The sequence below is a fragment of the Salmo trutta genome, chromosome 12 (genome assembly GCF_901001165.1).
Source record: "Salmo trutta chromosome 12, fSalTru1.1, whole genome shotgun sequence".
Lineage (NCBI taxonomy): Eukaryota > Metazoa > Chordata > Actinopteri > Salmoniformes > Salmonidae > Salmo > Salmo trutta.
The window spans coordinates 27268882-27293358 of NC_042968.1; the positions used below are offsets into that span (position 1 = coordinate 27268882).

Sequence of the window (24477 nt, forward strand, 5' to 3'; positions counted from 1 at the left end):
CCTATCAGGTTATGGATGGACCTACTCTACCCTCCCAGTCCTATCCTTATCTGACTGATCTAACACCAAGCAAGAGCGTTCCAGATTTATTTTGAAGTCACATCCACAATCACACATCTTGTATTTCAATATCTTAGTATTCAAAACAACTCCTAGCCTACATTTTTTCTTTCACATTACGTGCACACTCAATGCACCTGGCCTACCGTTAAGCTCACCACATGTTTTTGATATCTTATGAGCAGAAAAATGCATGATGATGAAACGACTGTGCTGAACTACGTTATTCACCGCCATAGGCCTGCAATGGCTGGGCTGGGCTATGTTATTCATAGCCATCAAGGTTAAAATGGCTGTGTGGAGTTAAGTTATTTAGTGCTTTGCAGCTGCTTTAGTGCAGCTCAGGGAACTGAATTGAGTCCATATGGAGCAGGACCTTACTTTAATGTCCAATAAACCACATGCTGATGAACATTTCCGCCATGTCGGGTTTGGCTGGGGCTCTCTGTGGGTATTGTGGAAAAATGAACATTATCTCCCTCTAAAATCCCCCTCTTTCTCTCTCTCGTTCTCTTTCACAGGGTGATCTGGAGGACCATAGAAACTTGGAGTCCCATCGCTGTCTTGATTCCCCTTTACTGGTCCATTGCTCAGGTCCAGGGATCTGTATGTAGCTGGATACATAGTGTGGGTGGAACAAGCCAGAGGCTACAGTACATATCTGAAGGAGTCCCAGGCTTGGCTGTTCATAGACATGTCAGTCTGTCACTGGGTGTCCATTGCAGAGCTCACAGGCCAGCACCACATCGTCAGATCAACATCAGTTTGACCTTTCATTACAACCAATGACCCAGAGCATAGGAGCTTGGTGGTGACTGGTGTGTCAAGACATTTGCACCCAGACACTAGTCCTTACTATCTTTTTACACTAAAGAACAAGCATAACAGTGACAGCTAGATCCTAGCTCTTCTGTCATCTGACTCCCTGTTTGTTTGTCCAGAGATTTCTAATTGGCACGAGAGATACAATTAGCTCCAAGACGATATCAGCAGGACTGTATAGACTCCAAACAATTTTGGGATTTTTTTTCCACCCCTTAATCATCAGCCACACAATGCAGCCAGACTCTCTGTAACATATCTGTGAAAAACATTATTATACGTCTGGGCAAGATTCAAGAAGTTGTCCTGCACCGTTGGAGACCCATATAGACCCAAGGATCACCTCATCACTGAGGGAGGAAGTTAGTAGGAATGGTCTGTACTCTGTAGAGACTTGGCTAGCATCATTGCTCCTGGAATGGATATGGTTTCAGCTATAAGTGTAGAAGAAATCCTGTATATTACTCTATAAGATGTATTTTGTCTGCTTTCTAAATTTTTTACACAAATCTTAAAGCTGTGTCTACAGTCACAGTGCATCATTTAGAAAATGCAAAGACTGTGTATGAACAACACAATAACATCTATACGTACCACATCCAGGAATTCACAATAAACAACTTTTCATTAAAAGCACAGTGTAAAAGTTGATTGAAATTTACTCAGACCAGGCCACAACCGCCTAGTTCATATCACAGAACTTTAGATATAGCAATAACTACGCTGTGCTGGTTGGATAAAGACAATTGTGTGACACTCTGCTACTCCCTGTGGTAGGATTGTCTCCTTGTCAGATTTAGGAAAAAACTGACTTTAAAATCATACACCCCAGTCTGTCTTTCATTACATACTTCCTTTGTCTGACTTTTGAAGGTTTCGCCCTCAGAACATAATAAAAAACACAATGAACTAATCATGGCACACAGGAGGAAACAATATGAATATAATAATAATAAAATAACAGACAGTCCCCCCCCCAAAAAAAATGTTCCGCTGGTATTTTATTTCTCAGATCAAAGAATGCATGAGGAGTAGATGGCAATCAGAATGCTGCTGTTTCCACGGTTGTGTTTTTATGAGATTACATCAGAAACACAGCATGTGAGCATGATGCATAGATACATGCTCCCTATGGCTAAACTATTCATTTCCCCCACACCTCCACTGCATACTGTTAGTATTCATTAGTATTTTAGTATTTTATTGTTGTTGGAGGAAACAGCATTACAATTTCCACCTGAGCTGTTTTATTTAGAATGAGTTGTCAAAGCACAGCCAATTAATCATCATCTCATGTCAAATGATTTCCCAATTTAGATGAATGACAATTAACTGGTTAAATGTCTTGGTAAATGATCACAGTGAACCCTGCAGACAGAGTTATGATGTGGATGAAGAAAGCATCCCTATATCTGATCATTTGTGCATCAGTCATTTCTGTGATTGAGTCCTGTAGAATGTTTGAAGCTTATAGATAATAGAAAGTGATGGATGAAAGGTTAGTGTCAGGGGAATCTAAAGAAAATGTGTCATAGGAAAACGGTAAGAGATGGGGCCTCACAGTCCAGTCTCGTCAACAGATAGCATGCTCTAATTTACACAACAGTTCCCTCAAGTGGTTGCATTAGACCACTACAGCATATATTATTGGGTATGACAATTTGACTGGCACCCTAATCTGTGCTACACATCTCCTAGGACCTAGCAGAATTATGTGAGGTCCTTCACGTTATGCATTTAAAACTACTTTAGCTACTCAATGATCATTTGGGTACTAATTATGTGTTTGTTGTTAGACGTTTCCTCTTTATAACAGCTTGTTTTTGAGGAACACATTCCCAAAACGACCTTCAAAAAAGATGTGGCCTCTAGTCTGAGCTAATGCCTTTCCTATATCCATGGTTCAGAATACCAGCAGTGATGTCCTCTTACAATATGAGGGGAACTCACAAAAAATTATTGAATCAAAGTAAGCAAAGACTGAAACAAGCAAGCTTTAAATCAAAACTCTCTTGAATGAACAATGCTCACCTTTCAAATCAAATGTACAGCAGTTAAGGCCTAGATTCAATCAGATCAAGTGTAAACCCTCGCAAGCAGACACCCTCATAGCTGATGTTTTGGCGTTTTTTTTGACACTGATGGTTTCTCGGAACTGATGACGTTTATGGTTGTGACTCGATTATAGTGGCAGGTTAGGAGAATTATGTTAAGGTTAGGAAAAGGGTTAGGGTTAGGCCAAGCTAAAATGCTGTACTCCATTTAGCCACAACTGTAGAAAACATAAATTCCAAGAAACCATCAGTGTCACCACAATGGGAGCCGCTTGTGGACTTGATGACAGCTTTTTAGGCTTACCTCTAACCCTTGCTCATAAGAACACTATAGTTATCCATTTACCATTACTCCAAATCTACCATCTACAAATGGATTATAAGAGATGTGCACTTCATATATAGCCACATTTTAGTGCTGCTATGGTGCTGATCTAAGTTCAGGTCCCCATGTCCATGGAATCTGATATTCATTATGACCTAAAAGGCTAAACTGATCCTAGATCATTAGTCCTACTCTGAGTCGCTTCATTAATGTAGGCACATGGCTCATGTTGTACTCTCATTAAAGAGAAACAATGGAACAACTTTAATGTTCAACTTTAATGTTTAATGTTTTGGGGATTGTTTTTCCTCTCTTATATTTTGTTGAAAGGACGTTTATCCTGGGCTGTGTCCCGACTCTGTACTGGTGGCTTTTGCCCAGTTGGGTTTCCTTGTTCCCTGCCTAGTGTTTGGCATTTTTGGACTCGGTAACAAATAAACGTTCTACTACGTACATTTGGTCTACTGCGCCTGACTTCACCCCTCCTTCACTTCTAGTGCATCGTGACAATTTATAAACCTTCCATATGTCATAATGTAGCTGTTCTACCAACCTGCCATTTGTTATTATTGTATTGACCAAAAGAAGGAAGACCCAGGAAATGTAATAAGAAAACGAACAGAACAATAGGGTTGCTGCTCCTGCTAGGACCCCTAATAACATGTAACTCACATTAGGGTACATCATGTCAAACAGTTTTTAATTACACAAATAAATTCATTGGTGTGACATATGTGTAGGCATATATGTCATAGGGGTCGTTGAATGGAGACCAAGGCGCAGCGTGTATAGTGCTCATTCTGTTTCTTTAATGAATACACTTAAACAACAAAAAAACAAAACGACAAAATGACCAACAACAGTCCCGTCAGGTACTCTACACTAAACGGAAACAACCACCCACAAAACCCCATGAAAAACAGGCTGCCTAAGTATGGCTTCCAATCAGAGACAATGATAGACAGCTGCCTCTGATTGGAAACCATACCTGGCCACAACATAGAAAATGACAACATAGAATGAAACTCTAGACAACCCACATAGAAAACAGAAAACCCAAAACACATAGACGAAACACCCCCCTGTCACGCCCTGACCAATCTACTAGGGAAAAATGACCTCATACCAGGGTCAGGACGTGACATAAAGGCCTAAAAAATATATATATATATATATATATTTAGGGGGTGGATCAGCTTTAATATTGCGGATAGATTGTCGCTTCCATCAATGTAGTTGTCTGCATCATTTCTAATCCCCCATATATTTTTTGGGTAAATATAACGTTCAAAAGTTTGGGGTCACTTTTTTGTCTATTAAAATAACATAAAATTCATCAGAAATACAGTGTAGACATTGTTAATGTTGTAAATGATTATTGTAGCTGGAAACAGCTGACTTTAAGGGAATATCTACACAGGCGTACAGTGGCCCATTATCAGCAACCATCACTCTTGTGTTTCAATTGCATGTTGTGTTAGCTAATCCAAGTTTATAATTTTAAAAGGCTAATTGATCATTAGAAAACCCCGTTGCAATTATGTTAGCACAGCTGAAAACTGTTGTCCTGATTAAAGAAGCAATAAAACTGGCCTTCTTTAGACTAGTTGAGTATCTGGAGCATCAGCATTTGTGGGTTCGATTACAGGCTCAAAATGGGCAGAAACAAAGAACTTTCTTCTGAAACTTGTCAGTCTATTCTTGTTCTGAGAAATGAAGACTATTCCATGCGAGAATTTGCCAAGAAACTGAAGATCTCGTACAACGCTGTGTACTATTCCCTTCACAGAACAGCGCAAATTGGCTCTAACCAGAATAGAAAGAGGAGCTGGAGGCCTCGGTGCACAACTGAGCAAGAGGACAAGTACATTAGAGTGTCTAGTTTGAGAAACAGATGCCTCACACGTCCTCAACTGGCAGCTTCATTAAATAGTACCCGCAAAACACCAGACAGAGTTGCAAAGAAAAAGCCATATCTCAGACTGACCAATAAAAAGAAAAGAGTAAGAAGGGTAAAAGAACACTGGACAGAGGAACTCTGCCTAGTAAGCCAGCATCCCGGAGTCGCCTCTTCACTGTTGACGTTGAGACTGGTGTTTTGCGGGTACTATTTAATGAAACTAAATAGTGAGCACAACTGACTCATTACCTCAGCCCTGAGAGCCAAAACGAGTTCATAAGAATATGTGGTCAAAGGGTTTTGAAAACAATACTTTATGAAAGAGAAGATGCAATCTATTACTCAGTTAAATGTGTTGCAACTCCAGACATTTCCCATACTGAGCAACATGTATTATTGGTGAAATATGTACACAAAGATAAAGTTCAGGGAACAGGTGAATGGAAATAACGGAATGTTTTCTTGAACTTAAAGACTTTTCTAGAAAGACAGGCAGTGACATTTCTGAAATGATTGTGAGTGCATTGGAAGGGCATGGTATTGACATAGCAGATTGCCATGGTCAAGGCTATGACAATGGTGCAAGTATGTCAGGCAAAGTGAAGGAAGTTTAAGCACACATACTGCAAAAGAATCCACTGGCCACATACTAACCTTGTGCCTCCCATACTCTTAATCTTGTGGGTGTACATGCAGCTCAGTCGTGCCCAGAAGTATCGTCTTTACAATCTGTTCATTGCCAGCCCAGAGCGATGGGCCATTCTCAAAGAAAAGACTGGCTGCTGTCTTAACCGTCTTTCAGACATGCGATGGAGTGCGCGTATTGCTGCGGTCCGACCAGTGGCAACTTGCTGTCTATCATCAAGGCCCTAGACATGCTTTTTGCTACCTGCAGCCTGATAAACAAAGCCAAATCTGAGGCAAAAGTCTGAAAAGCTACTTCATGTCTTTCAAGGCAATCTTCCTGCTCACTTTCTGGGTAAAAGTTTTGCAGTGTATTACAGCCTTCTTCGTTCCCCTTGGACCTCTCAAAGATAACGTACATTATTATGCTGATGTCCGGAAGGGCACTCGCCTGGGCCACGGCGGTGTGGGAGCAACAATCCGCTTTCTGCCTCAGTCTGGAGGTATTCGTGGCGGATGTGAGAAAAGTTTTCGAGGCTCCGGTGTCCAGGAAAGAGGCTGCCTGGAAGTTACACCAGCTTCGACTATGAGGTGGAGTTCCGCACGCTAGCAGCAGAGGGTACCTGGAACCCGGAAGCGCTGTTCGACACGTTCCTGCACAGATTATCGGAGGAGGTAAAGGATGAGCTGGCAGCCGGAGAACTACCGATGGATCTTGACTCACTCATTGCTTTAACCATCCAGATCCATGGTCGGCTACGGGAACACAGGAGGGAGAAGAGGTCCGATTGCGGCCCCAATCACTCACTCAGGGATCCCACCTTGCATCTGATGAATTCCGTAAGTCCCCGGTGTCTACGTCCCCGAGAGGATCCGGGCTTACCCCAGTCCCTCCAAGAGCCTCTGGAGACTGCCGATTCACCTCTTCCCAAGCCGATGCAGCTCGGCAGGGCTAGGCTGTCTCCAGCCGAACACGTACACAGACTTCTGACCCAGAGTTGTTTGTATTGAGGTACTGCCGTTCATTATGCGTCTACCTGTCCCTTCAAGAGACCTAGCTCATTCGTAGGAGTGAGTACTCTGGTGGGCCTTAAAGATCATTTTTCATCTCCCCTTGCTCGCCCCCCTCTCCATGCCATCCTGTGGTGGAGCGACCAGTCCAAGTCTCTCCAGGTACTCATCGACTCGGGGGCCGATGTGAGTCTCATGGACGTTACACTGGCATCCGAGCTGGGCATCCCCACTCAATCCCTCTCCATTCCCATGGGTGTTAGAGCGCTGGATGGGCGCTCTATAGGCCGGGTCACCCACCAAACCACCCCCTTCAACCTACGAGTGTCGGGGAACCACAGCGAGATGATCCAATTCCTGCTGGTTGAGTCTCGACAGTTTCCCGTGGTATTGGGATTATCTTGGCTCCAGCAACACAATCCCTCCATTGACTGGGCTACTGGCACCATTGTGGACTGGAGCCCGTCCTGCCACACTCACTGCCTGGAGTGAGCTCTGCCTGCCCTGAGACATCTTCCTGGGGGCTTGGAAATTTTCCCGGACCTCTCTGCCAGCTCCGCAGTGTACCGGGACCTCCGGGAGGGGTTCAGTAAGGCCCGGGCCACTTCGCTTCCGCAGCACCGACCGGTATCTAAGAAGGTCTAGCCTATGGCGCTGGCATACCGCTATAGTGCCACGGCTACTACCCCAGAAGTATTTGATCAGCAAACCTGAGCCTGCCTGCCGTCCTGTACCTTTGCCGCTACTCTGGATTATCGACCCCTGCCTTGACCTGTCGTTTGCCTGCCTCTGTTGTTGCAATAAACATTGTTACTTCAACACAGTCTGCACTTGGGTCTTACCTGAAACCTGATACCTAACCTTAAAAATTCCGAGTTAATGGCTAAATTTAACATTAAATACTTATACATTTGACATTTGCAGCAACTTCGAAATTTGAAGTTTGAGAAACATGGACTGTGAGAGCTAGTTGCTCACTGAATAGAAACAATACAATAACTTTCATGTTCCAGCTACTTCTACTTTTTCCACTGTATTTGTGGCCCATGTGGGAATCAACTCCAACCCCCTGGTGTTGCCAGCACCATGCTCTAACCCACATAGCCTGTTCAAACCATCTATGGATATCCTTTATTGATAATTTGTAAGCCATTTAGAAACCCTCTATAGATCATAATGTAGGGTTTCTGTTGTGTAAATTCTTACACAGGGACATTCAAAGTCAATTATAAACGAATCACTCTTTATTGTCAGCAAGCTGGAGAGGTCACAATCAAACTTAGATGCATAAAGTACCGGTCTGAAGTGAGCTCTAACAGGTAGTCCTGTTAGTTCCCTTATATACTGAAAAGTTAGATTTGCATGATTTACCTTATTCATCATTCATAATTAATGTTTGCTTCATTCATGTGACAACCAATACTGGGTCATGCATGTGACAGACCAGTACCTCACAAGGCTTCTTCTCTCTAAGCTGAGACCTTGAAACTGAGATTTCCCTTTCTCTAAACAAGGTTCTGGGCGTACTGCCAAATTGCAGATACTGATAGTGAGGATTCATTTAATCAGTCACTTGCATGAACACAGAAATTGGTTTATAGAAAAGCACAAACATAGAACACAGCAATTGGTAAATAGAAAAGCACCAACAAAATGTTTTCCATCACAGTTCCACCAACCTGCTAGGACCTCTTTTAAAATATAACTCACATTAGGCTACATCATTCCAAGCAGTTTTTAATAAAAATAACAAATCCATCGATCTGACATATGTATAGGCATATAGGTCTACAATATGTCAGTTGATGGAAGTATAAGACAAGTATAATGTTTTTGCTGGTTGGTTAGGGGGGTGGATTGCATGTCTTAATAGGTCCTCACCCAGCATCTCTCCTCATTGCTGAGCAGGAGGGACTTGGACCTTGATCACCGGCTAGAAGAGAGAACTCACACTCAATTAAGACATTATAACAGTCATGATATAACAACATTCAATTACTGATGATAATTCAGATTATCTGATCAAATACAATATTTGAATGATGAGAAAAGGCCACTCAGCCCGTTCTAGACACACCACAGGCATAGTATTGGTAGGTCTCCAACCAAACTTTGCATTTCAAAGTGATGTCTGTTGTAAGCAGGGATGAACTGCATGAAATTGGAGAAAAAAATCCCCTTGTTGTCCTCATCATAAACCAATTCATGAAAATTCTGCACTAAAACCCCTATTTGCCAATGGACCCGTCTGGCATTTGCCAGATCTGACTATGGCCTCTGTTTCTGATTCTAGAGGATCCATTTCTACACTGACTAACCATTCGTTGCCCCGTTGACCACCTTACAGCAGTAGGCAGCCAGCGTGACAGAGATAGCGATGAGAGCAGTTTGTATCAGGACCAACTCAGCAAAGTAATGTATATCAGAATTTTGTTGACAAGAATTGGGGCATTGTGTACTTTCTTTCATGTTTTCTTTCCCATTGTATGACATACACTACATGACCAAAAGTATGTGGATACCTCATTCCAAATCATAGGTATTAATATGGAGTTGGTCCCCCCTTCGCTGCTATAACAGCCTCAACTCTTCTGGGAAGGCTTTCAACTAGATGTTGGAACATTGCTGCAAGGACTTGCATCCATTCAGCCACAGGAGCATTAGTGAGGTCGGGCACTGATGTTAGGCGATTAGAAGAAAACAATGACCGACAGGAACAGTATAGCAGGCTACACACGTATAGCAGTGCTAAAACAACTACCCACAAACAACAAGACCAAACACACTCTAATATATAGGACTCCCAATCAAAGGCAACTAGAAAACACCTGCCTTCAATTGAGAGTCCATACCCCAATTAACTAACATAGAAACAGAACGGATAGAAAACCCATAGAAACACAAACATAGAAAAGAAACTCAAAACCCCAGAATACATAAACTAACTACCCTCTGCCACGTCCTGACCAAACTACAATAACAAATAATCCTCTATACTGGTCAGGACGTGACAGTACCCCCCCCAAAGGTGCAGACCCCGGATGCACCTTACACAAAACCCAGTAATCCCCCAAAACAAACAGAAAATCCCCCAAAACTAAAGGGAGGGAAGGGAGGGTGGCTGCCATCAACGACGGCACCTGTGCTACACCCCCCCTCCCCAACCCATCTATATTGGAGGCGGCTCAGGTGCGGGACGTGGACTCCGCTCCATTCTCGGCGTCGCCCACTTAGGTGGCTCCCATAGCCGCGTCGGAGGACTGTGGTGGGCGACCCTGACTGCGCCCGGCTGGCGGGCGATTCCTGCTGCGGCCGGCTGACGGACGACCCTGGCTTCGCCCGGCTGGCGGGTGGCTCTGGCGGCTCCAGACTGGCGGGCGGCTCTGGCGGCTCCAGACTGGCGGGCGGTTCTGGCGGCTCCAGACTGGCGGGCGGCTCTGGCGGCTCCAGACTGGCGGGCGGCTCTGGCGGCTCCAGACTGGCGGGCGGCTCTGGCAAACACAAACATAGAAAAGAAACCCAAAACCCCGGAATACATAAACTAACTACCCTCTGCCACGTCCTGACCAAACTACAATAACAAATAATCCTCTATACTGGTCAGGACGTGACATTATTTGTCATTGTAATTTGGTCAGGGTGTGGCAGGGGGTGTTTGTTTGGTGTGTTTCGGTGTTTTTGGGTTTAGGTTCTATGTTATCTATTTCTATGTTTATATCTAGTTTTCTATTTCTATGTTGGGTTTTTGTCAATGACCTTCAATTAGAGGCAGCTGGTTGTCGTTGTCTCTAATTGGAGGCCATATTTAGTTGTGTTTGTTTCACTTGTGTTTTGTGGGTGGTTGTTTTCCTGTATAGCCTGTGTTGCCTTACGGAACTGTTTTGTCGTTTTTTTGTGTATATAACCCTATGTTCCTCCCATGTCTGTGTGTGGAATTGTTTGTTGGAAGTGTTTTGTGTATTTAGACTGGTATGCGATGGGTTATTTAAACCTGTATTTTGCTGTTCTGGGTGCAGTTTGTTTTTTGCATCATTAAAGTGCTCCGGCTGTTACCCATTTCTGCTCTCCTGCGCCTGACTTCCCTGCAGCCAGTTATGCACCGCTTACAGAAGAGAGAAGAGCAAAGAAGAGGAGAGGAGAAGAAATGCCACTGGTACAGTATATCTCACTTTTTTTCTCAAATAACTTGTACACTTACAAATTGCATAACTTACAGTGGGAAAATGGAGATTCTGTGCAGCTATGGCCAAACTACCAGCTATGATCACCTGTAGAGAGAACAACAGTAAGAGACATGTGAACCTCAGACTCAACACTCTTTAAATTGCTTGTCATTTAACATCAATGAAGTGAATAGAGGGGGAACATGTATGGTGGGCACTCCCAAACACTGATCCAATGATTTGTGGTAAGTCTAGAACCAACATGCTCAAGCCGTTGGTGACAATGACAGAACTGATATAGAACACACTGAGGGTAATCTGAGTCACCTGAGGGGGGAGGAGAGGGGGGTGAAGTAAAATTAACTACAGATTATTATGAATAACATTTCATAGATTATAATACATTATAGTGACATTTAAATGGATTGCCAGACCACACTTCATTTATTTGCTCAGGATGTTTTACTCCCAGTGCTTTGGGTTGAGACTCCACGTACTTCTGTTTTTGGTGAGGATTCCTCTGAAATGTCACTGCGACAAGTGGACCCTCTGCGCCGGGCATGGCCTCTTCATCTGAAAAGAGCATTCGGATAACTGTCGAGCAATAGACTGCTGAACCTACTGCAATGTTTTTTTGGTGAACAGCATATTGAGACGATTTCTGTTCACATGCAGATGTTCTGGTATGAGATTGGGTTTATTTTTAAAGCAAACATGCAGCTCAGAGTCCAGATTGTCTTGTTTTTACTAACCATGAAATGCAATGATATTTGTTTTACCTGCCATAACTGTTGGATGTTATTAAGATCTCTGAAACCTTCAATAATCTTTAAAATAGTCTACTTTTGACTTCCTTGACGAAATTCATAACAAAACCACCAACGCCCCTAAACTCTTTGTGTGCCCCGTTATTTTTTTATCCAATCCGCCCCCTTCTTGTCAGAGGAATTTGACCCCTCTCTAGGCCCACACACTCCTCCCCCTTAACTGTTAGATTTCCTCAGTGCAGGGCAGAATATTCTAACTGATGGTTTTGACTCGAAAATTGTTGTAGACTATGTCCGTGTTCAAAATGACACCCTAAGTAGTGCATTATATAGGGAAAAAGGTAACATTTTGGTTGAAGATGGCACCCCAAGTAATGTTCTATATAGGGTACGGTGCCATTTGAGATGCAGCCTGTATCAATCTAATGAGGCAGGTTGATAGGAGTCAGTCAAGTTGTAGAACCTACTCATAAAGAACAGAGGACTGATAAACTACAGTCAACTGGTGCTCTAGGTTTATTTTTTCCTCAACTCCATGATCATCCACCTACACATTATTTCTCTAAGGGGAGACATTAAATGAAGGTCCTGTAACTTCCTCTACAGCTGTCGACACACTGGAAGAGCAAAGTTTCAGACAAGCCTCAGAAAACCAGGAAGTCAAGTCTTGCCTATCTATTTTTCTCTTTGCATGGAACAAATAAAAGCTAATATCCTAAACAATAACATGTCAACTATTGTCCATCAATCCTATTACCTTGTTGTTTTTATGTTTAGTTTTACCAGGTAATGTATTTCAAAACATTTTCAAGGCAGGAAATTGTTTAGGATGTGTGACAGAAAACATGCAGGGTTTTGCACACCCCAGCTCTTAGATCATTGCGCTGGGTCTATGTTATTCTGATTAAGCACAAAAATGACTGCCTGTATAGTAGCAGGAGAGTTAGCATGTTAGGAGAATTAGGTTAAGGCTTGGAAAAAGGTTAGGCTTAGCTAAAATGCTGTACTCTCGCCACAACTGTAGAAGCCATCAGTTCTGAGAAACCATCAGTGTCACCACACCTGGAGCTGCTTGTGGATTTGACAGGTCTGAAACGCTTCCCCCTCCGACACCGTCAAAACACCAGATATACGGGTGTCGGCTAACGTGAATCTGATTGAATCGAGCCCTCATCCATATAATCACTGTAAAGTGTCTGTTTATTCATCTCTTGGATTTCATTCAGCTCTTTAGGCTTTGTATATGACTTTGTAGCTGTACCCTTGCCCCTGTACCTCTTACCTCTATCCCTTATTCATAACACTATAGTTATCCATTTACCATTACTCTAAATCTACCATCTACAAATGGATTAGGAGAAATGGGCACTTCATATCTAACAGAATTGTAGTTCTCTGTTAGCCGAAAAGAGTAATATAAATTGTAATATAAATTGAACCTCTGATCTAGGATCAGGTCCCCCCTGTCAGTGTAATCTGATATTCATTATGATCTAAAAGGCAAAACTGATCCTAGACCATTACTCCTACTCTGAGTTGCTTTATGCATGTGGGAATCAACTCCAACCCCCTGGTGTTGAAAACACCATGCTCTAACCCACACAGCCGCCAAGTCGGTTGTAAAACCAATGGGTATACTTTATTAGTGAATTGTAAGCCATTTATAAACCCTCCATTTATCAACTTTTTAACAATTGCTTGTGGAGATATTGACCAAAAGGAGGAAGACCCAGGAAATATAACAAGAACACTAACAGAACAATAGGGTTCCTGCACCTGCTAGGACCCCTAATAACATGTGACTCACGTTAGGCTACATCATGTCACACAGTTTTTAATTACATAAAGAAATCCATCAGCGTGACTTACACTGAGTGCACAAAACATTATGAACACCTGTTCATTCCATGACATAGGTTGGCCAGGTTAATCCAGGTGAAAGCAATGATCCCTTATTGATATCACTTTTTAAATCCACTTAAGTCAGTGTAAATGAAGGGAAGGAGACAGGTTCAAGAAGGATTTTTAAGCCTTGAGACAATTGAGACATGTATGTGTACCGTTCAGAGAGTGAATGGGCACCGGTTTGTCTCAAGAACTGCTGCGCTGCTGGGTTTTTCACACTAAATTGTTTCCCGTGTGTATCAAGAATGGTCCACCATCTAATGGACATCCAGCCAACTTTACACAACTGTGGGAAGCACAGTGTTCTTAATGTTTTGTACACTCATTGTATGTGTAGACATATAGGCCTACAATATTTTTGTTGATGGAAGAATAACACATGTTTTTGCTGGTTGGTTAGTAGGGTTGGATCTCTTGTCTTGATTGGTCCTCACACAGAATCTTTCCTCACTGCTGAGCAGGAGGGACTTGGAGTGTGATCACCGGCTAGAAGAGAGAACTCACACTCAATTAAGACATTATAACAGTCATGATATAACAACATTCAATTACTGATGATAATTCAGATTATCTGATCAAATACAATATTTGAATGATGAGAAAAGGCCACTCAGCTCATTCTAGACACACCACAAGCATAGTATTGGTTGGCCTCCAACCGAACTTTGCATTTGAAGGTGATGTCTGTTCTAGGAAGGCATGGACTGCATGGGACTAGAAATTAGCCTGGGCATTTACAACTTACTGGATCATTTTCTTTCCCTTTTTGTTCCCATCATAAGCCAAATCATGATAATTCTGTGATAAAACCCCAGTTTAGACTGGCTAACTGGCCAATGGATCCGTCTGGCATTTGCCAGAATTGACCTATGGCCAGTCCGTTTCTGATTTTAGAGGTTCCATTTCTACATTGACTCACCATTCGTTGCCCCGGGGAGCAGCAATTGACCACCTTGCAACAGTAGGCAGCCAGCGTGACAGAGATAGCGATGAGAGCAGTATGTATCAGGACCAACTCAGCAAAGTAATGTGCAGTAGAATCCTGTTGACAAGAATTGGAGCAATGTGTACTTTGTTTAATGTTTTTTCCTATTGTATGACATATTTGCCTCTTTACACATTTGATAAGTAATATTTGCTTGTAACATTTGATAGGACATTCTCAATCTCAGCCCACTTTAATAACATCTAATATGAGCATCCCAGTTTGAACATCCTCTTTCTCCATATCCATTTACATTGAAATATTTACAACACATACTGACATATTGTCTGTACATACTCACAGTGATTGAATAGCAAGAATTGTTGTGATCAGTGCTGTTGATTTCAACGTATTCCCAGCAGCCATAACCATATCTGTGTCCAGCCGTGTTTGACACGGAGACGATCAAGTTGAACGCTGATGCTACACAGGCCACTACCTGCATCCCCAGACAGGCCTTCAGCTGAGACAGAGGGGGGAGAGGAGAGCAACTGAGAGCAGAAGAAATGCCACTGATACAGTATATCTCACTTGTTTTCTCAAAGAACATGTACGCCTACAAATTGCAAAACTTACAGTGGGAAGATGGAGATTCTGTGCAGCTATGGCCAAACTACCAGCTATGATCACCTGTAGAGAATACAACAGTAAAAGTCACGTCGAACTCAGTCTCAACACTCAACTCTTTCATTTGCTTGTCTTTTAATATCAATCAAGTGAGTGCAGGGGGCACATGTATGGTGGTCACTCACGAACACTGATCCAATCACATGTGTTAAATCTTCAACCAACATGCTCATGCTGTTGGTGAACATGACAATGACAGAACTTATATAGAACACACTGAGGGCAATCTGAGTCACCTGAGGAGAGGAACAGAGCGAGGTAAAGTAAAATGAGCTACAGATTAAATAACATTAAATAACATTTCATAGATCATATGGATTGTCAGACTACACAGACTACACTTCATCTATTTGCTCAGGATGATTTACCCCCAATGCTTTGGGTTGAGACTCCAGGTACTTCTGTTTTTTGTGAGGAGTTCTCTGAAAAGTCACTGCGACAAGGGGACCCTCTGCACTGGGCACGGCCTCTTCATCTGAAAAGAACATTTGAGTAAACAGTCTTGCAATAGACTGTTGAACCTACTGTAATACAATCCAATTGATTGAATAGATTTAAATGTTCTTTGGGAAGAGCATATTGCACAGATTGCTGTTGACATGCAAAAGTTCACATGCAAAAGTTCTTAACTGTTAGATTTCCTCAGTGCAAGACAATACGCTCTAAATGATGTTTTTTACTGGCAAATCGTTATGTTCAAAATGACACCGTAAGACGTGTCAGAGGAAGGCCCCAAAAAGACTGTTTGTTTTTAATGCAAACATGCAGATCAGAGTCCAGATTGTCTTGTTTTTACTAACCATGAAATGCAATGATATTTGTTTTACCTGCCATAACTGTTGGATGTTATTAAGATCTCTGAAACCTTCGATAATCTTTAAAGAAGTATACTTTTGACTTCCTTGACGAAATTCATAACAAAACCACCAACGCCCCTAAACTCTTTGTGTGCCCCGTTATTTTTTTATCCAATCCCGCCCCCTTCTTGTCAGAGGAATTTGACCCCTCTCTAGGCCCACACACTCCTCCCCCTTAACTGTTAGATTTCCTCAGTGCAGGGCAGAATATTCTAACTGATGGTTTTGACTCGAAAATTGTTGTAGACTATGTCCGTGTTCAAAATGACACCCTAAGTAGTGCACTTTATGGGGAAAAGGTTGCCATTTCAGATGCAAATGGCACCCTAAGGGACCATATAAACCTCCTGTGGGACAAATTCGGCCCACGGGCCACCAGGGGTAGGGTGCCATTTCAGGCTGTAAGCTATAGTGAGCTACGATTGGTAAATTGCACTGCGATATCGCAGAGTATTTGCATAATGTTCCCATGTCATGTTCGCATCGCCCAACGGTCCCCCCGCCCACTTTGCTTCTCATCGATTTTCTTCCATTGAAAATGAATGGCTTCTGTTGTTTCACCGCCCGTCATCGGCCCGAACGGACATGGACCATTTACACTAGTTTAGATTTGACTTACACTCCAATTACATTACATGTGAGGTGTACATTTCATTCGACTGTAAGGCTTTTCATAAGTTGAATCGTGGTCATATTATCTGACTGTTATTTAGTTGATTGAAAGATATGCACATGTTCATTCAAAAGCATTGACAGTGTGTAGTTTGATTTAAAGCTTGCTTCTTTTAAGACTTCCACCCACATAGGTCAGCAGTGAAGACCTTTTCAGTATGCCACTGGGTTGTTGTGGAGGGGCACGCTCCTTGATAAGTGCTTTATAAATGCAAATAAATTAAACATTAACACAAATCATGCCATCAGCTACCACAGCAAGTGAAATCACTGCAACACTTAAGAGCTGCAGTCAGTTTCAGAATGGGTGACAAGAAATAAGTTAGTCCTTAATGTTAAGAAAACTAAAAGCATTGTATTTGTGGCAAATCATTCACTAAACTCTAAACCTCAACTAAATCTACAAATACCCCAATGGTTATAATTATTGGAATCGGATACATTTTGTACTCTGATAAGGCTATAGACATCCCCTAATATTGCCACATTGATACGAAATTGATCAGATAAACTAGTCTTCATTATTATGCCTCTGTCAGAAACAGAGGTTTACTGTTTGTTTTACTGTTAACTAAGAGCTGTGGCAATTTTAGCATGTAAATCTTGGTGGGCCAAAAAATAACAAAAAGTGGGATGCATGCCAGAAAAGCCACTACACAACACAACACTAAACAATACATGAAGTGCACTATAATGGTGACAAACGGTGTCACGTGAAACTGAATGCAATACATAAATAACTTGAAAAACAACAAACCGTGACGCAGAGAGGAAAACACATTACTCAAAAGATAATAACCCACAAACAGGAAGAGGGAAAAACCCCTACTTAAATATGATCTCTAATCAGAGGATCAGCTGCCTCCAATTAGAGATCAACCCCAAACAATCCCAACATAGAAATAGAAAAACTAGAACTTAAACATAGAAATAGAAAACATAGAACAACCAAAAACACCCCCTGTCACGCCCTGCCCTACTCTACTATAGAAAATGACATCTTACTATGGTCATAACGTGACAAACGGTCCCCACAAACTGTTAGGGCCTACATAAAGCTGTCCCAACATCACTTCCACGCCTGGTTATCAGCGGAGCCTGGTCTGGCAGCAAAACAGTTAATTCAGCCTCATTTAGTGCCTTTCAAAAAAATGTGCTAATATGGCTGACTTGCTTAAACAAATGTGGTTTCTAATGACAATTGAGATGTACAAACTATGGCATGAGGGGATTAAGACATTAATGAGCGAGCTAGGATGGACGTAGTCAATATAACTATTTGTTTAGCACTTTTGAAATGTACAGCAACAGAATTCAGAACATGGGCCGTTCTTAAAGTGTTCTCCCTGTACACCAAGTCAGAACTGTAGGATAAATAAAGGGGGCATATAAGCAGACAATGAAAGCTCTTACAATATTCAATGATTACATTTCTCTAAAACAGATTATAGGCTACATGTGCACCACCAAGTCAGAACAGTAGGCACAATTAAGAGAGGTAAATATACCAAATTATTAGGGTGAGGCATATGGCCTAATAACATGTTACTACACAACATACACTAATTATTACTTTCTTAGTTACAATACACATATCTCCCTGGAATATTACAGCATTTATGCAGCAGCATACAATACATTTTTGGACTCACCTTGTTGTACTGTTTTCATTGTTGTGTGTGTAGGTGTCAGGGAAGTCAGGCGCAGGAGAAACCAACTTAATATAATTGGAGTAGTTTAATATATTTTTAAAACAAACTCCAATCTCAGCGTACAAAAAGAAAACATGGGTAAACATACCCGTCGCACACCTATACAAAATACACAAACATAATAACACCAAACAATCTCCGACAAAGACACGAGGGGAAAACAGAGGGTTAAATACACAGCATGTAATTAATGGGATTGGAACCAGGTGTGTAGGAAGACAAAACCAATGGAAAATCAAAAATGGATCAATGATGGCTAGAAGACCGGTGACGTCGATCGCTGAGCACCACCCGTACAAGGAGGGGCATCGACTTCAGCAGAAGTCGTGACAGTACCCCCCCGACGCGCGGCTCCAGCAGCGCATCGACACCGGTCTCGGGGACGACCCAGAGGACGAGGTGCAGGGTGATCTGGATGGAGACAATGGAACTCTCTCAGCAGGGAAGGATCTAACACATCCTCCACTGGAACCCAGCATCTCTCCTCCGGACCGTACCCCTCCCAGTCCACGAGGTGCTGAAGGCCCCTCGCCCGACGTCTCGAATCCAGGATGGATCGAACGGAGTACGCCGGGGCCCCCTCAATGTCCAGAGGGGGCGGAGGAACCTCCCACACCTCTGCCTCCTGGAGTGGGCCAGCCACCACCAGCCTGAGGAGAGACACATGGAACGAGGGGTTAATGCGGAAATGTGGGGGAAGCTTTAACCTATAACATACCTCGTTCACTCTCCTCAGGACTTTAAACGGCCCCACAAACCGCGGACCCAGCTTCCGGCAGGGCAGGCGGAGGGGCAGGTTTTGGGTTGAGAGCCAGACCCTGTCCCCCGGTGTGAACACCGGGGCCTCACTGCGCCCACTTTCTGACGCCGTACGGTGCGCTGAAGGTGGACGTGAGCGGCATCCCAGGTTTCCTCCGCGCGCCAGAACCAGTTGTCCACCGCAGGAGCCTCGGTCTGACTCTCATGCCAAGGAGCCAGAACCGGCTGATACCCCAACACACACTGAAAAGGAGAGAGGTTAGTGGAGGAGTGGCGGAGCGAGTTCTGGGCCATCTCTGCCCAGGGCACGAACGCCGCCCACTCCCCCGGCCGGTCCTGGCAATAAGACGTCAGAAAGCTACCCACATCCTGGTTAACTCTCTCTACCTGCCCGTTACTCTCAGGGTGAAAACCTGAGGTAAGGCTGACCGAGACCCCCAGACGTTCCATGAACCTTGACGTAAACTGGGGGCCCCGATCAGACACTATATCCTCAGGCACCCCGTAATGCCGGAAGACGTGTGTAAACAGAGCCTCCGCAGTCTGTAGGGCCATAGGGAGACTGGGCAAAGGGAGGAGACGACAGGACTTAGAAAGGATCGTGGTGTTACCTTATGAAGATGGAAGATCGGTTAGGAAATCCACCGACAAGTGCGACCACGGCCGTAGTGGAACGGGTAAGGGTTGTAACTTACCTCTGTGTAGGTGTCTAGGAGCCTTGCACTGGGCGCACACTGAGCAGGAGGAAACATAAACCCTCACGTCCTTAGTTAAAGTGGGCCACCAGTTTTTCCCACTAAGACAGCGCATCGTCCGACCGATCCCAGGATGACCAGAGGAGGGTGACGTGTGGGCCCAGTAGATCAATCGGTCACGGACAGCAGACGGAACGTACAGACGCCCAGCTGGACACTGAGGGGGAGCGGGCTCTGCACGTGACGCCCGCTCAATGTCCGCGTCCAGCTCCCATACTACCGGTGCCACCAAACAAGAGGCTGGGATTATGGGAGTAGGATCTATGGACTGCTCCTCTGTGTCATACAGCCGGGACAGTGCGTTTGCCTTAACATTCTGGAAACCTGGTCTGTAAGAGAGGGTAAACACAAAAGGGGGGGAAAACATGGCCCACCTTGCCTGGCGAGGATTCAGTCTCCTCGCCTCCCAGATGTACTCCAGATTGCGGTGGTCAGTCCAGATGAGAAAAGGGTGTTTAGCCCCCTCAAGCCAATGTCTCCACACCTTCAAAGCCTTGACGACAGCTAACAACTCCCTGTCCCCCACATCATAGTTTCGCTCCGCCGGGCTGAGCTTCTGTGAGAAGAAAGCACAGGGGCGGAGCTTAGGTGGCGTACCCGAGCGCTGAGAGAGCACAGCTCCTATCCCAGCCTCAGAAGCGTCCACCTCCACTATGAATTGCAAAGAAGGATCCGGATGAGCCAAAAAAGGAACCGAGGTAAACAGAGCCTTCAGTTGCCTAAAAGCCCTGTCTGCCCCAGCCGACCACTGCAAATAAACCGGACCCCCCCTTCAACAGTGAGGTAACGGGAGCAGCTACCTGACCAAAACCCCGGATAAACCTCCGGTAGTAATTGGCAAACCCTAAAAATCGCTGCACTTCCTTCACCGTGGTGGGAGTCGGCCAATTACGCACAGCTGCAATGCAGTCACTCTCCAACTCTACTCCTGACGTGGATAGGCGATACCCTAAAAAGGAGACGGACTGTTGAAAGAACAGGCATTTCTCAGCCTTGGCATACAGGTCATGCTCCAACAGGCGACCAAGCACCATGCTCACCAGGGACACATGCTCGGCGCGTGTACCGGAGTATATCAGAATGTCATCGATATACACCACTACACCCTGCCTGTGCAGATCCCTGAAAATCTCATCTACAAAAGATTGAAAGACTGATGGAGCATTCTTCAACCCGTACGGCATGACGAGGTACTCATAATGCCCTGAGGTGGTACTAAATGCTGTCTTCCACTCATCTCCCTTTCGGATACGCACCAGGTTATACGCACTCCTGAGATCCAGTTTAGTGAAGAAGCGCGCCCCGTGCATTAACTCAATCACCGTGGCAATCAGAGGTAGCGGGTAACTGTACCCCACCGTGATTTTACTAAGACCTCGATAATCAATGCACGGGCGCAAACCTCCATCCTTCTTCTTCACAAAAAAGAAACTCAAGGAGATGGGTGAAATGGAGGACCTAATGTACCCCTGACTCAGGGATTCGGAGATATATGTCTCCATAGCTATCGTCTCTGCCTGCGACAGTGGGTACACGTGACTCTTGGGAAGTGCAGCGTCTACCATGAGATTTATCGCACAATTCCCCTGTCGATGGGGTGGTAATTGAGTCTCCTTCCTTTTACAGAAGGCGAGAGCCAAATCGGCATATTTGGGGGGAATGCGCACGGTGGAAACTTGGTCTGGACTTTCCACCGTAGTAGCACCAACGGAAACCCCTACACACCTACCTGAGCACTCTCGCGACCACCCCGTGAGAGCCCTCTGTGGCCAAGAAAAAGTGGGGTTATGACTAGTTAACCAGGGCAGGCCCAGCACCACTGGATATGCAGGAGTGTCAATAAGGAACAGACTAATTTTCTCCTTATGAACCGCCTGCGTCGCCATACTCAAAGGAGCTGTGGCCTCCCTGATCAACCCTGACCCTAATGGTCGACTATCTAATGTGTGAATGGGGAAAGGCACTTCCACCGGTACAATAGGGATCCCTAAACTATGAGCAAACGTTTGATCAATAAAATTCTCAACCGCGCCTGAATCTACGAGTGCCTTATGCTGGGAACGAGGGGGAAAAAAATCAGGAAAAGTGACAGACACAAAGATATGGGCAACAGAGGGCTCCGGATGAGAATGGTGCCTACTCACCTGGGGTGGCGCCAGAGCGCCCTGCCTGCTACCTCGATTCCCAGAAGAACCTACCCGGCACCGAACAGCTGTGTGACCTCTGCGGTCACCGATGGTGCACAAGTGGGAAACCCCCTCCAGTCTCCCTGTACAACCTCTCTCCCGGCTCCATGTGTATAAGAGAGGGGGTGCTCGAGGATGGAATCACCAGACCCCGATATGGACGTCCGCGAGCAGCCAGCAAGTTGTCCAGCCGGATGGACAGATCCACCAGCTGGTCGAAGGTGAGGGTGGTGTCTCTGCAGGCCAGCTCCCGACAGACGTCCTCAAGCAGACTGCAGCGATAATGGTCGATCAGGGCCCCATGATTCCATCCCACACCGGCTGCCAGGGTCCTGAACTCCAAAGCAAAATCCTGGGCGCTCCTCGTCTCCTGCCTCAGATGGTAGAGGCGCTCACCCGCCGCTCTGCCCTCGGGTGGGTGGTCGAAGACTGCCCGGCAACGGCGGATGAACTAAAGGTCCAACGCCGCATCTCCTCCGCCACATACAGAGCTGGCCCATTCCAGGGCTCTCCCGGTGAGGCACGAGACGAGGGCGAAACTCTTCTCACGGTCTGATGGAACTGGGTGGACCGTGGCCAGATAAAGGTCTAATTGGAGGAGGAAACCCCTGCAGCCTGCAGTATCTCCATCATACCCCTGGGGCATGGCTATACGGATTCCACCGGGTTCAGGTTGAGAAGGGGCGTGCAGTAGAGACCCCAGTTGGGCTGGTGGAGGCGCTGGAAGAACTCCCTGTCTCTCCCAGCAGTCCATCGTCTGGACAACACGATCCATGGCGGCGCACAGATGATGAAGCTTCTTCGCTTGCTCCTGGATGCGCTCCTCAACCTCCATGTCCGGGGTATCCTCTCCTGCTGACTTCATAATTGTGGTCGGAGATTCTGTCATTGTTGTGTGTTTCGGTGTCAGGGAAGTCAGGCGCAGGAGAAACCAACTTAATATAATTGGAGTAGTTTAATATATTTTTAAAACAATCTCCAATCTCAGCGTACATAAAGAAAACATGGGTAAACATACCCGTCGCACACCTATACAAAATACACAAACATAATAACACCAAACAATCTCCAACAAAGACATGAGGGGAAAACAGAGGGTTAAATACACAGCATGTAATTAATGGGATTGGAACCAGGTGTGTAGGAAGACAAGACAAAACGAAAAATGGATCAATGATGGCTAGAAGACCGGTGACATCGATCGCCGAGCACCACCCGTACAAGGAGGGGCATCGACTTCAGTAGAAGTCGTGACAACTGTGCTCACTTGAGCAGGAAGGTGGCGCAGTGGTCCTTTGTGGGAAAATTTTGTCATCAAAGTCTGGCATTCTCTGGATTTATGGTGCTTTCAAAACAACTGGGAACTCTGAAAAAGAAACAATTTCTAATCATGATGATTTAATTGATCTTCAGGTCGTAGTTCTCGAAAGAGAACAGATTTACAATTCCGAGTTGGATGACCGTTCAAAACGCATTTTCCCAGTCAGAGCTCGTTTATTCCCGATTTCCCAGTTGTCTTGAACTCACTGAAGTTAAGTTTCGCAGTTCCGAGTTAACAGTTGTTTTGAGCGCGGCACAAATCATGCTTCATTGACAGCATAGCCAATGTTGAATGTTCATCATTTTAAGCTTGGAAAAGAGCCCCTTAATCCCAGATTTGGGACCACACGGCTACTCCACTGAATAGCAAGCTAGTGATTGCTTTGCAATGCTTGCAGTTAGCCACCGTCACTGATTCCTTCCAAACCACTCATTGTTGAATTTGTGATTTCCAACTTGTTGTGTAATGTTTATGTCCAATGGCCGATGAGCACCGATACATTTTATCTATAATTTCTCTTCATTATTTATCTTCATATGAAAAGGATTAAAAAGGATTTGCCAGAAGATTGTCGACTTAATTCATGATGATGACTGCTAGCTAAGATTTTGAAAGTATGATGTTGACATGATCAGTTCAATCAAAGCTACTGTACATATATTAAGTGATTTGACATCATTTTATCTGTGGCCATTGACCTTGAGCCTTCTTGGATGGGCACTTCTAATGTAACTCTATGGCAGCACCCAAGGGGCTACAATTTTCTAGCACTACCCTTAAACACTACGTATTTTCTGCTGGCTTGCCCCACCACCACAGAAAGCACTGAGCTTGGCTGAAACACCTGCATTTTGGAGCTGTCTTACTTAAGAAAACAAAAATGAGACCATGTTTGTGTGCAGCTTTATTAACTCAATGATATATATATTTTTACATTGTTTGCAAACTGATATGTGACACGTATTAACGACA

The 24477-nt window shown here is 44.4% G+C and overlaps 1 protein-coding gene and 1 long non-coding RNA gene across 2 annotated transcripts; both read right to left on the bottom strand.

Moving 5' to 3' along the window:
• Nucleotides 1-10683: 10683 nt before the first annotated feature.
• On the bottom strand, nucleotides 10684-11901 carry LOC115203291 (uncharacterized). Its single transcript, XR_003880139.1, has 3 exons — nucleotides 11739-11901; nucleotides 11457-11532; nucleotides 10684-11064 (listed from the first exon to the last, which is right to left on the bottom strand). It is a non-coding gene; the product is annotated as an uncharacterized LOC115203291 (long non-coding RNA).
• Nucleotides 11902-13339: 1438 nt separating this feature from the next.
• LOC115203290 (uncharacterized) lies at nucleotides 13340-16214 on the bottom strand. Its single transcript, XM_029767851.1, has 7 exons — nucleotides 16071-16214; nucleotides 15612-15718; nucleotides 15369-15479; nucleotides 15193-15246; nucleotides 14918-15079; nucleotides 14551-14673; nucleotides 13340-14117 (listed from the first exon to the last, which is right to left on the bottom strand). Exons 1-7 carry the CDS (start codon nucleotides 16075-16077, stop codon nucleotides 14079-14081), a joined length of 603 nt encoding a protein of 200 aa, XP_029623711.1. The 5' UTR covers nucleotides 16078-16214; the 3' UTR covers nucleotides 13340-14078.
• Nucleotides 16215-24477: the final 8263 nt, after the last annotated feature.

What these genes read in the sequence shown, in the direction of transcription:
- LOC115203290 (XM_029767851.1), bottom strand. An exon ending in CTCAACCCAAAGCATTGGGG is followed by an intron (nt 15,480 to 15,611) that starts GTAAATCATCCT and finishes TCCTCTCCTCAG; the next exon opens with GTGACTCAGATTGCCCTCAG. An exon ending in AGAATCTCCATCTTCCCACT is followed by an intron (nt 15,080 to 15,192) that starts GTAAGTTTTGCA and finishes CCTCTGTCTCAG; the next exon opens with CTGAAGGCCTGTCTGGGGAT.